The sequence below is a fragment of the Callionymus lyra genome, chromosome 9, assembly GCF_982586985.1.
Source record: "Callionymus lyra chromosome 9, fCalLyr1.hap1.1, whole genome shotgun sequence".
NCBI classification, from domain to species: Eukaryota; Metazoa; Chordata; class Actinopteri; order Syngnathiformes; family Callionymidae; genus Callionymus; species Callionymus lyra.
Genome location: NC_141826.1, coordinates 15,065,647 through 15,080,698, shown reverse-complemented (window position 1 = coordinate 15,080,698; position 15,052 = coordinate 15,065,647). Strand labels below are relative to the sequence as shown.

The window sequence follows — 15,052 nt, the reverse complement described above, 5'->3', positions numbered from 1 at the left end:
TATAGCAGTGATTTAATCAAAGTTCAGAAACGAAATAACCTGTTATACCTTACGTAGAAATGTGGTACAATCATTTTAAGTGACGTGTTCAAAATGATTGAATATTGAAGTGTCAAATAACTTTTAATTGTTAGAGAATAGAATAGAATAGAAATACACTTTTAGATGTGTTGGGTACCACAAAAACCAAACAGTAAAAAAGAAAATCACCATTTCCATACTTTATTAGCTATTTGCTCTGAAACAACATCAAGAAGCATATAGGCTAAATCTTGCCCAATAGTGTTTCAATTCAATTAGCTTCCGCTACAAACAAGCTTAAAATATAGACTGTTACATTTTTTAAATTATTGTATTATTTTTTAAATTATTATTTTAGTATTGAGGTACTTGGATGTTTTTAACCGTGTCATTTTTGGACGAAGCTACTGACACGAACATCGAATAAAAAACATATTTTTGACTGAATCCAAAAAAGTAAAAGATTGCAGAAAATAATCCCAACCCTGACTCGGTGTACGACAAGATGAAGTCAAATGAGGCAAGTAGTACCGTATAGATCCCTTTAGATACCCCACGGTTCTCCAACTAAATATATCACTGAAGATAGGAGTAGTTTAATCTTGGACAGAATCACAATCACCAATTAAATTTCATTCATTTTTCAGCCCGAATCACAAACCTAATGCTTAAACTTAACTGTATCCCTGACCCTTTACCCTTAAAACTGAGGGGAACACATCGTTTCTAAAAAAGTGACTTTAAACATCAACTTGTAAAACAAACAAAGCAGAAACATCACCATTCATCAAAGCACTTGAGAGAGGAGAGTAGTCAGCGTTTCTCTTTCCGAGAGCATCACAGTTCACAATGTGTCATCTCGGGAATAATCAGCTGAATGAATTCACTACTTAACTCATATTAACATTCCGTGTTTTTCAGTCGGGAGGTCTGCAACACGACATCAGAGTCAAGCTGCCGTGCGGGGGGAGCTGATGGAGCTGTGAGGCAAAATAAGTGTCGACCAAAATAACAATTACGTAATAAACATGAATTTGAGGGGAAATAAAGTGAGTTAGAAAGTTTTCTTTTGGAAGAGAGGATTGTTCATTTCAAGCTTTATATATTGACCAATCGTTTTGGCTTCTGGCGTTCCAAATCTTTGGGGGGGAAAGGAGACTTTTTGAAAACTTTTTCTTCAGTAGCTCATGACTCGTATGATCAATACGACGCCATCATATATCAGCTTTTTTAATGTACCTGTCCAGGAGTTCATTATAGCCGGAATGTTTGCAAATAGCGCAGTCAATCGTTTTTCATTAGAGAGAAATTGATCACGGAGTAGAAATAAATGCAAGTCCTGATTTTACTTGACAGGATTGATGGATAAACGCAGGGAGAGGGGGGGCAGAAAAGCCTGTGGCTCATAGATAAACTTTTAAAAACATTGTTGTGGATTCTAAACTGGAGAAGGAAAATAAAAACAGTCTTCTAAGGGGGTCCTTAGTTTCTTTGCCGAGTTGCCTTGGGCACAATATGACTCCCAGTGCAATTACTGCCCTGTGCCTTTTTTGGAAGAAGATAAATTTATGGCTAACCCTAACACGAACCTTAACCCATCAATGTCAAGCTAACAGAGGCAACAATGTGTTGTTTCTTAAACGGCAACTAATGTAAAAATCCAACTCTACTGACTCACTCACATGCTTCAAATGTGGAAATTTTTATCTCCAACATACAGTAAGTCCCTTTTCATGACAATGTTTTTTGAAGTTAATACTTTATAAAGTTCTCCCCCGTATCAAATTTCAGCGAACAAGAGGTTACGATAGCGGAGTCCATTATGACATAATAATGGCTTCATCCAGTCAGCTGTACTCACGCCCCACCTTGTTTATACAATGAGTTCCATGGAGGTGGAGATGTATATGGTAAACAAGATTTTATCTCCAGAAAGTGTTTTCAGTGTTTCTAATGTCAATATTTCAATGGGTTTTGTACAAACAGACACATACTGATGATTACAAAAGAGTTCAAGATCAACTTAGGATACAATTAAATCAAAACTTTAGTTGCTCTTTAAATAACTTCAAGGGTTTATTTTAAATATAATTATTCTTAAAAAGCCCACTTTCCTTTTTTCAACAATTTTAATGCCTCTTCCATACTTGGAAAAAATCACAACCCTTTTCAATTTTTATTTTCTTTTCTCCTTGAGAGTGATAGCTGTGCCATTAAATATATATTAATAAATATAAAGGCTTGCAGCGTTAGCATCAAAAAAAACTCTAGCTATCGTTTCTGATATTGGATAATTAGCAGAAATATCGGAAAAGCCAAAACTTGTGCTACCATTAACCATATTTCTTTTACACTTTGGCCACTAGATGGAGGCAAAAAACTTCTCATGCAATCCTTGTTGACCATCAAAACCAAAGACATAATGATTGATTGTCAAAGATGGATCAGATTTTCTCTGAACTAAAACGATGATAATACATGCTAGTATTTAAAAAAAACAACTTTTACTTACTTTTGTTTCTGAATTTCACACGTTTGACTGGCAACCAGACTTATTGTATCATTTTCAGCGTGCTTCATATGACATCAGATCTTATCTACTTCCAGTAACTTGTTGGGTATCACTTTGGTCGCTAAGATCGGATGTGTCATGATGTAGCGAGAAGATGTGCGAAAGCGCCTAAGGTTCAGTGTTTCTACGGCGCTAAAGGAGTCTCGAGAGTGAGTTTTGATATTCATCACAGCACAGATACAACATAAGAAGAGCAGCGACGGAGCTTCCCCCGGAGGACGGCAGCACCAGACGGAAATAGAGCAAAAGTACATCTTTGACTCAGGATTTGTGACCTTCACTGAATCCCCCGGAGAACACACAAACTTCCTTTCTGTGTTCTGGGTCAGATCCAGAGTCGGTGGCGCCGCCGACGTTCGCGTAAACACGGATGACAGCCAGACCTGAGTCACAACACTTACTAATAAATGTCACAACCAGACATGTTCCCTGATCTGGAACACTGTTTAAAGGACCGTGGCATTTTCAGTTTTTTTTTCTATGTTTTTTCTTCTCTTGATTTGTCGTCTAACCTTTTTACCAGTGACAGGAACAGAAAGTTCACCCGCTTAATTAGTTGGATTTAAATGCGTTCAGGGTTACCATGTGGACTCAAGGCATCGTCCAGGAAAGTTGATGCATAACAACCCCCTTGATTTATCTCATAATCAACATCCTTGAGCTGGCGCTTTAATTTGGCTTCTGATGCGAGTGCTTTTCAAGTCTCAGTTTCTCCTTTTTTCCGTTCAGATGTTGTTTTAGGTCAGATTTAGTCAGCCCCCTACAGGTAAAACACTGCAAGTGACTTTGTATCTGGGTCATTCGTTTTTAAGGTTTGGGTTGGCTAGAGTTTATCCAAGCTACTTTCAGCAAAAGACAAGTAATAGACCCTGATCAAATTAATTAATCTAATTAATCTCTACATGTCTTTAGACTGAAAATTTAGACCAGAGTACCGATCATGCAAGTGACCATGCTTTTTTAAACATGTTCAATTGGGTTTCTTTTTAACATTAAAATGGAGTCAGAAACCTTTAAAGAACCATCAAGAGGAAAAATGGGGGAAAGCGCAAAGTAAAAATTGTGTCCGATATTGACAATACCATATATAATCATGCATTTCGTCTCAATTTTTTTGTCTTCTGTACTTATTATAGTGTGTTCATAGTTTATCTTGCCTATCTTAGTGATGTATACCTCCGATTTCATTTGATTTTTGCCTCCTGTAATTTTATATTTTGTTAATAGTTTATTTTAAATATCTCAATATTGTTATATTTCTCAGTCTTTATCCTGCCGGTTTATTCTATATGTAAGTAAGTAAGTCAGTAAGTAAGTAATAGTTAAGCGTAAAACACCTTTCTAGTCCAGGGTCACAAAGAACTTGAACAATCAACAGCAATACAAAATTAAAAACCACCATAAAAAAAACACAGGTGTCCCAGAAGATTAGGAAAAAACGCCCGCGGAAATAAAAAGGTCTTCAGAAGTTTTTTTTAAGGAGTCCTTATTGTATTTTTCCTGTACATTCCCAGAAGTTTGCACAACATTGTATTGAATTATATTGATTTCCTTATTTTAAGACATGATTATCTGTAACCAGTGCTGCTGGAATTTTAAATTTCTCTACAGAGAAAAATTAAAGTATATATCTATCCAACTATGTTAGCAAAGATAAATGACCCTACAGGAACTCTTTTTTTTACTCCTAGGTCAATCTTAATTCAATATTTCTGGAGAGTGGACATAAGTCCTCCTTATGACTTGATTCATGTCAAACTCCCACTTTCCTGACTCAATCACATGTTTTAAATGTTGAAATCTTCCTCTCCAAGATACATTAAGTCCCTCATCATGACCATGTTTGATAGTTATTACTTTATTAAGTTTTCCCCCGTCTGAAATCTGGAAGAACGATAGGTTACAAGAGTCCATTATGACGTAATAATAGTCTTCACTTCTCCTCCAGCCAGCTGTAATTACGCTCCGCTTTGTTTATACAACAAGTCCCTTGGAGGTGGAGACTTGTGGTATTGATGACGCGCGGTGACAAACCTCGGAGCTTGAACATTCACAGCGGGATTATGGTAAATTTGATTTAATCTCTTTCTTTAAGGGGCTTAAACACAATTTCTAATGTAAATATTTCTATAAAAAGAGAGTTTTGTGCAAATAGCCACATCCTGATGATACAATAGAGGTCAAAGATCTATTTATGGGACACGTTAGTTGCTCTGCTGCCCATGAAAACGACAGCCTGAATCCACGTTTTGTATTCTCTAAGAAAGTGTGTGAGCATGACCATGTGACAACAGGAGTCGTTGGTGGCTTTATCGATGTTTCACGCTTAAGAGTCTTCACACCTCCACGCTTCGCCTGGCAAGAAAAGGTCATAAGAAACTGCATCAGCCAGAAAAAAAAAGGCAGCTTTAATCACCTTCCAGGTCGATTCCCAGACCAGGCTGCGTGAACGTTTCTTCTCTGGCTTTTTTTTTTTTCTGTTGCCAAACGGAGGATAAAAGTGCTGCTTTAATGCCTCGATTTTTCGCGAAAAGGCGTACACCGGCTGCACATTCTGTGGTGGAGAAGATGAATCGTTTGCACAGCTATTGCCGCTGCATGTTCATGTGGTTGGTAATGATACGCGCATCCATGTGGAAAAGGAGAGCAGCGATCAATCTCCGTTATCACGGGGAGGCGGACGGTAAATGAGTCCTCGATTTAAGTCGCGAAAACAACAAATATTTAAAATCTTTGCCGATAAAAAAACGTCTTCACTGCAAATGAGTTAAACGCCTCTCTCTGTGTGTGTGTGCTCCATTGTTTGTGCGACGACATGCCAATTCAAAACATCCTGCCATGTCGAAGAAGAAGGGCCCCGTCCCGTAAAAAAAAAGAAAAATCTGCTGTTCCGACAACATCCTGGTGGAGACGCAAGAAGGCAAAAATGTCGATGGCGGTTCAAAGGCTTGTCAATCACGCCGACTGACTGATCGGTATTCCCTGATGGTCGCGGTTTCCTGGGCCGACATCCACGAATCGCAACGCCAACCCCCTCTTTGATTAATGACGGTCTTTCACGGTCGTCAACGAGTTCGGACGCAGAGGCTGTCAGACGAGGATCGTTTAACGCTCGCCGGCTCAGTGCCGACGCCGACGCCACACGAAAGAATCGTCAGAATCATGTAAAGCTGCGTTCAAGAGGAGGACGTTCATTTAGATTTGTATTTAAGCGTCACTGCAACAACATGACATTTAGAGGTTGATGGATGACGTGTTCATGACTCAACGTTATTTCGATGTGTCTTTGGTGACCCTGCAACGCTTTGACCCTTGAGTTATGCCTGTGACCGTAACTTCTTCAAGGTTCAACCAATCTTTAGTAATTGAAAAAAAAAAAAAATCATCTGAAAACTGAGACCAGCTAAACACAGAACAGATTCACTTGCATCAAGAGATACGCTGGTCTCTACAGTACAACGACCTCTGTATAGTCTGTGTAATTTCCAAAAATTCTAATTTTTTCTGAAAGCAGAACTTCCAAATTCCATCAATGTATAATAGCAAAAAATTGCATGTAGCTGTGAGTTCACTGAGAGGGAGTGAGGCAAAGAGATAGTTGAGGTGAAAAAAGCATGCCCTAGTTTAGAAAATTATAAATATTCAGATGCAAAAAGTCAAAAACAGTCATGTTGAATTACTTCGGAAATATAAAATGTAATTTAATTTGCACAAAGGGGGAAAAAAATATTCACTTATTCCACATTTTCTTTTAGCAATTCCATCATAAAATCAAAACAAGCACAGTTGACTGTACATAAGCTTTAACTAATTGTTTGTATATTCTTCTATACCCGTAATATTCCATTTTTTAACTAGTACTACTAGAACTGCTACTACTTGTACTCTACTCTAACTCCTTTTTGTCTTTCTAACTCTGAAATCGAGCCTTTAGAGATTACTGTCCAAGAAATGCTACATTATTAACTGTATTATTCAACCAGATAATGTAAAAAAAGAAGAACATATATATATTTAAATGTTAAAAGATGTTGACAAGATCCAACAAACTAGTACATCTGAAAATTTTGTATCCGAGCCTTCTCAAGAATTCTCAATGTTGTGTTGAATGAATTGTTTATATAATCTTTATTTTAAACTTCTTATTTACGAGATAACTCTTGGAATGATGTCACAGACTCCCTTTAAATGTGTCCCTCTTATGTTTGGTCCAAACCTTTTCTTTAGAGCCGATATCGACATTGCAGTGGAACAAAAAAAACATGATGTTTTCTCGATGATCTGTCCATCATTTAAACTTGCAGTCGGCTGATGAATCAGGGGCCACAGGGGCCAAAACGTGTGAGCTTTAAAGGTGTGTTCATCAGTTCTGTCTGCTTCTCATCGACAGCCTGATCAATGTTTAGTAATAGGAGTGAATCAAGAATGAGACGGAAGAAGGGAAGAAGGGAAGAAGGGAGTTGAAGGGGGGGGTGGGTTCAGTGTCAATTAGGAGGGGTGCTGCAGCGTCCGAGGAGCTGAGTCAGCAGAATCCCTTCTCTGGTTCATTAGCTTAACAGCGTGCACTGAATGCAAACCTGTCCCACCGTCTTGACAGCCCTGACCCCCAGATGTAAGAGGCTGTAAACAAATAGATAAATATCCTCAACTAAAGTCATAATAAGGCACAGAGGGACATCGTGGTGAAGCATAATAGCGATAATGAGCAGGTTAAGAACGACTACACTTCACGTTACATCTTGAACAAGACCATTTTATTTTAAATATAAGTAGGTCAGGCTGTCAAACATGCAGATGGGGTCCTTCCTACAGGAGTCCTTTTATCCGGGGTCTGCCCAGAGAACTCCACCCAGTTGCCTAGACGTCGGGGAACATCATGACTTTAAGCCACCATGACTGAGCTTCTCTTGAAGTAGCTGCTGTTCTACGACTGATTCCTATCTCTAAGAACGCTTGTGGAGAAAAAACATCTGTGATATTGTTCTGTCTCTAACTTGTAAAGCTGGTGACAACAGCTGAGATAGCAAATACACAGGTCAATGAAAATATTTGTCTCTTAGCTCAGCTCTTTTATCACAGAGATACAGATACAATACTAAGTGACTAGGGAGCCTTGTGGACTATTCTGTAACTGACAACCTTTAGCTTTATATATGAGAAGAGTGACAACATATATTTTAAAAGTAAAACCAAATAGCTTCACTTTGTGTCCTGTGGGGGGCAGCAATCAGCATTTAATACATCTACTTCGCTAACAAGAGAAGGATAAGAAAAGTGGTCTTTTTTGGTACGGCGAGAATTTCAAACCTTAAGAAGTAGCGCTATTCTTAAATTCTTCGTGTGACACAATTATAGGTACGAAGTTGAAATAGTAAACGAGTGACAGAAAAGACATGGGGTAAGAACTGTCTCGCCTGCAGTTGATACAGAACTCTGCAGCGAGAATTCTGACCTGCTCTAGTAGAAGAACTTTTTTTCGGGATCAACTTTAAAATTCTGGTTCTTACTTTCAGAGCTATTCATGGTCAGGAAGTGCTCTACAAATATTACTTACTTACTTACTGACTTACAACAGGGCTAGCACAAATGCTACGCTAACACTTACAGCTGCGAACTGCACCTTTGACAATGACAGCAAAAACCCGACAACACTAAAAATGAATCGCCCATAATCTTCTTTTCCCGAAATACATCTATATTATATCATAGTATAATAATTAAAAAAAAGTTCTATTTTTCAGACAAAGTAGACGTTCAAAAGGCCATATAGGGATTCAGGTTATTTATTCAAAATGCTTCTGGATATATGCTTGACTATTAAGAATGAATGAATATGCTGTACTTATCCTCTACTTTGAGTGCACACTATATACTGCATTTGCTTCACTACAATTCTTCTTAGTTCAATGCACCCAATAACTTAGTGCCAAACTTTAGTTCCACCCGCGTCCATGTCCGACTTCTTCTCCACCCCTGATTCAATTAAACTGTTGATGATGCGAGAGCTGCGGCGCCGTGGCCATGATCCAAACAGATAATGGATCTTTATTCATCGGTGCTTCAATGACACGCTCACCAGACTAACCTTCAGCATTTGCATTGTAATTTAAAAATGTAATGTTTACCCCGGCGATGATTTCCATACAAATGTACTTCAGCAGGACCGAAGAGACGCTAAACGACTCTACGGGAGGTTTATTTATCATGTTTGTGAGAAGATTTCATTGTGATGTTGTGAATATTTCTCTCTACTAGTCGATACAATTGAGCTTTAGTTCATATTCTTCTCAATAAATAAGTAAAGAGATGATATTTCAGTAAACATTTGGGTTTTTTTATGTGTTAGCAGCTCCAAATTAGCGTCTTAGCTGCTGGAACAACAGGTATGATGTCAACTATTCATATCTTATCAAATCTGAAAGTGGAGCAACATGTCGCCATCTATGAACCTTAAACAACAGTTTGATAGATTTTCTTAGCAATTTTGCAAAGAACGAAAGGATTAGCAGAAGCTGTTTAATCTGCATTTGTAACATTTAAACTAGCTGACATCTTCGTGTCCATTAAAGATAAATAATACTTAAGTTTTGAAACATAATTGGATTTTTTTTTAATTCCCTTAGTGGTAACATTTGTACCAAGACTGTGAAGGAAAGTACAAAAATAATTTATACACAATTACGTTTTTAAATGAATTTGAATGAATGAACTTATTTATTTTGAACTTTTTCAAATAAAAAAATGTGTAAATTATTTGTACTTATAAAACAACAAAACACAAATTAAACAAAAAAGCTGAATAAAGAAAGAAAACATAACAAAAAACATTTTTTTTCAATTCCACATTAAGAGCTTCACCATACATACTAAAAGACCTCTGAACAAAACATGTTAATATGAAATTATTTTTTGAAAAAAGTTTGACGGACAAAAAAGAAAACTAAAATTAGGAAACGAATTATACAGAGTTGTAGATACATTTGATTTATGAGCCACATAAATGCACTCAAAGAGCATCATATGGCACCCGCGGGCCGGATTTCTTTTTATTCCCAGTCATCCAAGGTCACGAGCAAATACTAACTTGGATGAAACTGAAAATAATATTTTATGAGCTCACACTGATGGTCAGGAGTGACTTGCTAACACTAACGATAAATGTCTTGACCTTCGACTCTGTCACTGTTGCTATTTGTTTTAATGCCCGGACGTGGAAAAATTGAAGAATTACTTGTCTAATGGCTACATATAAGAATCTTCTTAATGCTAGTTAATCACTTGCACAATGAATTAATGGGAATTTTAACGTAGGCAAATGAAAAAATAACTGGTTTGTAATATGGTGTCCCACAACTGTGACATCATCACAAATGGACATTAGAAACTGGAGAATTTAACCCTATTAATTAACTTAAGTTACTTAACAAACAGCATTAGTTCGGGACTAAACAAACTATACCAATTCTAGTCTACTTGCTACAATTTAGATCGACAAAGGATTTCCGTTCAACTGCTCACTATTATTGTCTCATTGTAAGAAATGACAAAACAAATCCTCACGAACACCCATTGAGTGGGTAAAATGAGGCTAAAATCATCTTCTCACATGTTTCAAATCCCCCCAAAGTGCCCATCATCTGGGGCAACATTCTCGACCCACATGAGGGGGGTGGAGGAGACCCGGGGGCTGCTGGAGGGCCCGGCACGGCGTGAGATGGCTGTGATGAATAGGCAACTTTGGAGGCAGCGAGGATGAGTTAATATCACCGGCGGGAGGGAAAGAAACCAACGTCGACCTCAAAGTCCACATCAGCGAGAAAAAAAAAACTCCACAAATAAACAGAATCCTGGCGGCTGTCGCTGCTAGCTAGTGACGTCCAGATATATCAGGGTAAATATGTACCTACGCTACTCTGTGTGAAGAGTCATGTGTGCATGGATAGACAGTTGTTTGAACATATGTTCAATGGTATTGATTTTAGAGTAAAAACAATGCTAGTTACGGTTTTAAAAATGTTGCACATACTACTTGAATATACTGAATGAATACAAAAATATATATATTTTTTAACCCTTGTGTTATCTCAGATTGAGTCTCTTGATTTCGGGCCGCCGGGTCATCTTGACCCAGAGAGGGTTAAGCGTCAAATATATGGTACAGGGTCCAAATACAGAGTTGAGTTATTCTAAGTTGGCCCAGAAGAGATTGAATTTTGGCAAATAAAGTGTAAATTAAATGAACATTAGCTTAATAAAGTACACTTCCAAATCAGATATTTGTATATTTAGAACTTGACCACTTTAATGATCGTTTAAAAACATTAAATAATACTTTTAACAAGAACTAAATACACAATGAATTTGGTTACTTTGCCAGTACAAATGCATTAATTACAACTTATAAGTTGTAACTATCTTGTTGTAACTACACAACAAGAAAGTTAAATATATATATATTGGGAAATTAGGGTTTCAAGTCACATCAGAGGAACAGACAGAAAAACAAAGTCTCAAATGTTAATACTGTAGCTTAATATCACAGGTATTCTTGTTGTTTTGCTCTCTGTCTTTTTATAGCTTTTTTTCCCCCTTTTTTTAACATCTGTTAATTTGAACTTGTTGTCCATAACCTCTGAATAGTGAAAGCTTGCATCGTCATGAAAACAGCTTTACGAAATTAAGTAGTTATTTGCTTTTAAGTTTATTTTGGTGAGACATTACCTACAACGACAAACGGACGATAAACTTCAAGGCTCTGAAGTGTGTTGATGGTTAATCGCTACAGTGAAAAACCAATGAGCCACGGTGACTTGTTGTCGAGAAGCTTTGTGAACCGAACACGAGGTCAAAAATTGTCTCGGATCAATTCATGGATTACTTGTAATGAAATAGCAGAGCTGACAACAATTGATTTTCATTATGGAACCGGATCTCAGGAACGGAATGAATAATGAAGGCCAAGTAATAACATTTGCTCCCCGTGTGGTCCCGGGGACCCGCGAAGAACACGCGATGTGTCGACCGGATTAGACGCCGTCACCGGAGCAAACTGTGAGATTTGCTTGAGCGGAGACTTGGACTCGACTGCGATGTCAATGTTTTCACATCCTCCTAGCGCTGGTGGTGGCAGCTGTTGGGGTCAGACCTGAATGTAACACAGCCGAGGGCCACATGCAGCCTCGCCGCTCTTCTGCCTCGCTTGAAAGACACGACGTTGAAGGTTTTTTTTTTTTTCTGTGGTGGTGGAGATTACAATTGAGACATAAATGCCCCTGACAAAGAAAAATATGTGTCTCAAAGGGAACCTGCAAATTTACTCCACACGTGCCCTCTTTAGATTGAACCTGCCTCAGGTGGCTGTGAGTCCATCTATCAAGAGCGTCCTGGGACAACCTGCAGGTTTTATAATTGTTTCTCATAGATGTTGAGTTTGGATTGGAAGGAAATCCCTGTTGGGTAATTTGACGGTTTCCAGAGATGTCTTAAATCTTGTTTTTCTGTGGTGCGATATGTAGAAGATTAGCAACCTATAAATCTTGAATTAAAACAAGGAACATCCCTATTTTTTTTACAAATATGATGCCAACATAAAGTATTATATCGTTTGTCCTCACATCCTTCATCACCCTCTCGTCCTCTGCTGCAACTAAATGGACCCCTCGTCCCTCTGTTCCCAGATTGCCCTAGCTCAACCCAGCATCAAACATCAACAGTAGTGTTTATTTAAGAGCCATGTTTTGGTTTGTTGAGGTGTGACATCACATACCATTCTTAGAGGTTTGTCACCTGTAACTTTGGCAAAGCAGCTTAAAATGTAAATTCCGAAGAGTATGTTTAAACTAACAATGTAAATATAATACATCAAGTACCATGGAATCCTTGTAAAACATTTCTCACCTAAACACATACCAATGTAGAGCAGCTCTAGTTCTTTAAGTTCCAATATTTAATGTACCACAACATCAATAACGATGCGTTCACTCGCAATCGACGAAAATGTTTTGTTGGAAAATGTAAACCTCGCCACAGGACACAATACAGTGATTGTCTTTTTTTCTATCTCTTTGTCAGTGGTAAATGTATGTTAATAAATACTTATATATCATATATATATATATATATATTATAATGACTGTTAATACATAAACTATATACTACTACAACTAATAAATCAATGAATTACTTCCAAAAAGCTACAATGAGTTCCCAACCATTACCGCCTGGTACTCTGCTGCAACTCATCAGGCACCTTCGTCCCTATGGTCACAACATCCAACAACAACAAGTATATGCCACTGTGGTGACAAAGAGAGGATTTAAATACAAGTTAATGGTTGTGTTCATGAAATCTAAAAAAGGTTTGAGCAAAGTAGTGATTGTTTATTCAATATTTTCTAGAGAGAACTTCATCACTAACCTCCTACCTGTGGATGTGTTTCCTCACTATACATCAAGTTATTTATTCTAAAATGTCTTAGCGCACATTTCTTAAAACTGCATCAATTTGCTTATTTGAAAAACTCAAAGTTAAAGGGTAATGAAGTTGTGTGTTTGTGGGAGGAAATCAGAGTGTAAAGAGTGTGAATGTGAACTTTGCAATGATGACCATCAATAGATGAAGATATATATATAGTATATAAAGGCAGAAATGTGTTTAAGATGAGGATTTCCTCATCTTAAAAACATGGATATGAACAATCGTTAAATTGTTGGACATGTGATGACGTCACCCACTCAAACGTGACTATATCTGACTCCCAAGACTCGGGTCCATCGCACACTGTCCACTAGTGGGCGCTGTGTCACCTGTGTCATTAATAATTCTCTTCTTTTTTCATTATAAGACACACGGCGGTGGATTTAATTCCCAGGATTCCCCACACATATTTCCCCAAAGGTGCAAATATGATTAAAAAAAATAAATGATAGTGAGTGAGATCTTACCTGAAGAACACAACAGTTTCCCACAAATAGATCCCCAGCGCGTTTAGTCGGCACATTTTGGAGAGTCTCATTTTGGCAGAGAAGGAGGTTTCTTTTTCTTTTTTTTTTTATGAAATAAAACTTCGTAGGAGGAGAAGAAGAAGGAGTAGGAGGGCGGGGGGAAGGGGGTGATGGTGCTGGTGGTGTGTGACCTCCAAGGTGTTTGCTTATAGTTTCAGATCCCGGAGTCGCCGGTTCCACACCGCGGGACGCGCATGACCTCGATCATGTGTCCACTCTCCAAAAAAAAAAAGAAAAATTAAAAAAAAAAAATTAAAAAATAGAAAAATCCACTTGTGCTTGACTGATGATGAAGAGGAGGAGGAGGAAGAGGAGGAGGATGAGGGGGGGCAGTTAGGGGGAGGAGGAGGAGGATGGGGAGGAGGGGGGTCGAAGCTCACAAGCGGATGTTAATTGACACCCAATTACGCCCAATTAGCCTGCGCGAGTCACAGCAGGGGGGGGACATAATCCAGGACTTCACTTAGATCCCCGTCAACGGACGCGCAGGTGAGTTTTTTTCTGGGCAGCAGGTTGTCGCTCGCAATCCTTCCCCGCGCTGTCGCTGTGGATCCGTGCGTAACGGCGCAGAGTCCCGTGGAGCGCAGGCTCGAATTCCTCCCTCTCCTCCTCTTCTTCCTCACCCTCTTTCCTCGCGGCGTCTCCCAGGGGCGAGTAGTTGTAGTAGTAAGTGCTGCAGCAGAACCGCTCAGCTACTCCCATGGTCCGGTTCCGAGCGAGTTGGAGACGCACCGCCGGTCGCGGCCGGTGCTGATGCTGAGGAGGATGCTGAGGATGCTGAGGATGCTGAGGATACTGAGAAGGATGCTGACGCGCTCCGCATCCATCCGGAGATCACGGGAAATTAATCCAAGAGGAGTGTGTGTTACAGCGATGTCGTCCCGTGTGGAGGAATGTCCCTGTGCCGTGGCATCACACACACTCTCTCTCTCTCTCTCTCTCTCTCTGTCTCACTCTCTCTCTCTCTCTCTCTCCCTCACACACACGCATGCACGGGCAGTGTAGACGGCGGCTCGCGCGGGGCTCTCCGACACACTGGGTTTTTTTTTTTTTTTTTTTTTTCTTGCTGCAGTCATTTAGCAAACTCCCCAAAACACACCTCGCGCTCGATGGACACGCCCAGCAGAGGCTGCCATTGGAGCGGGAGGCACCGGTGCTCGCAGCTGGTTGGTCGACGTGCCTGTCACTTTTTTTTTTTTTTCTGGACCAGAGACCCCCGAGGGGAAAATGAGATGACGACTAAGAAGTTATTGTGAAGTAGAGATGAAGTGGAGAATGGGGATAGTAATGATGTTAGTCTGAAGGATAATATGATCAATCGATACCAATTTAAAAGTTTCTTATCATTATTGATTCACAAATCTAGAGCGAGTTAAACCCGGGCAACAGTGTGAGCGACTCGTGTCTGCTGTCGAACTCATTGATGGCCATTTTATGCAAAATATTTGACGTATT

At 39.0% G+C, this 15,052-nt stretch overlaps 1 protein-coding gene across 2 annotated transcripts in view; it reads right to left on the bottom strand.

Annotated features, from left to right (window-relative positions):
• Positions 1 to 13,644, bottom strand: part of glra1 (glycine receptor, alpha 1) — a 120,398-nt gene extending 106,754 nt beyond the window's left edge. For both annotated transcript variants that reach the window (XM_087799703.1, XM_087799704.1), the window contains exon 1: positions 13,538 to 13,644. In XM_087799703.1, coding sequence (XP_087655829.1) covers positions 13,538 to 13,608 — 71 coding nt within the window. In that variant the 5' untranslated portion in view covers positions 13,609 to 13,644. The remainder of the gene's footprint in view (positions 1 to 13,537) is intronic.
• Between the last annotated feature and the right edge of the window lie 1,408 nt (positions 13,645 to 15,052).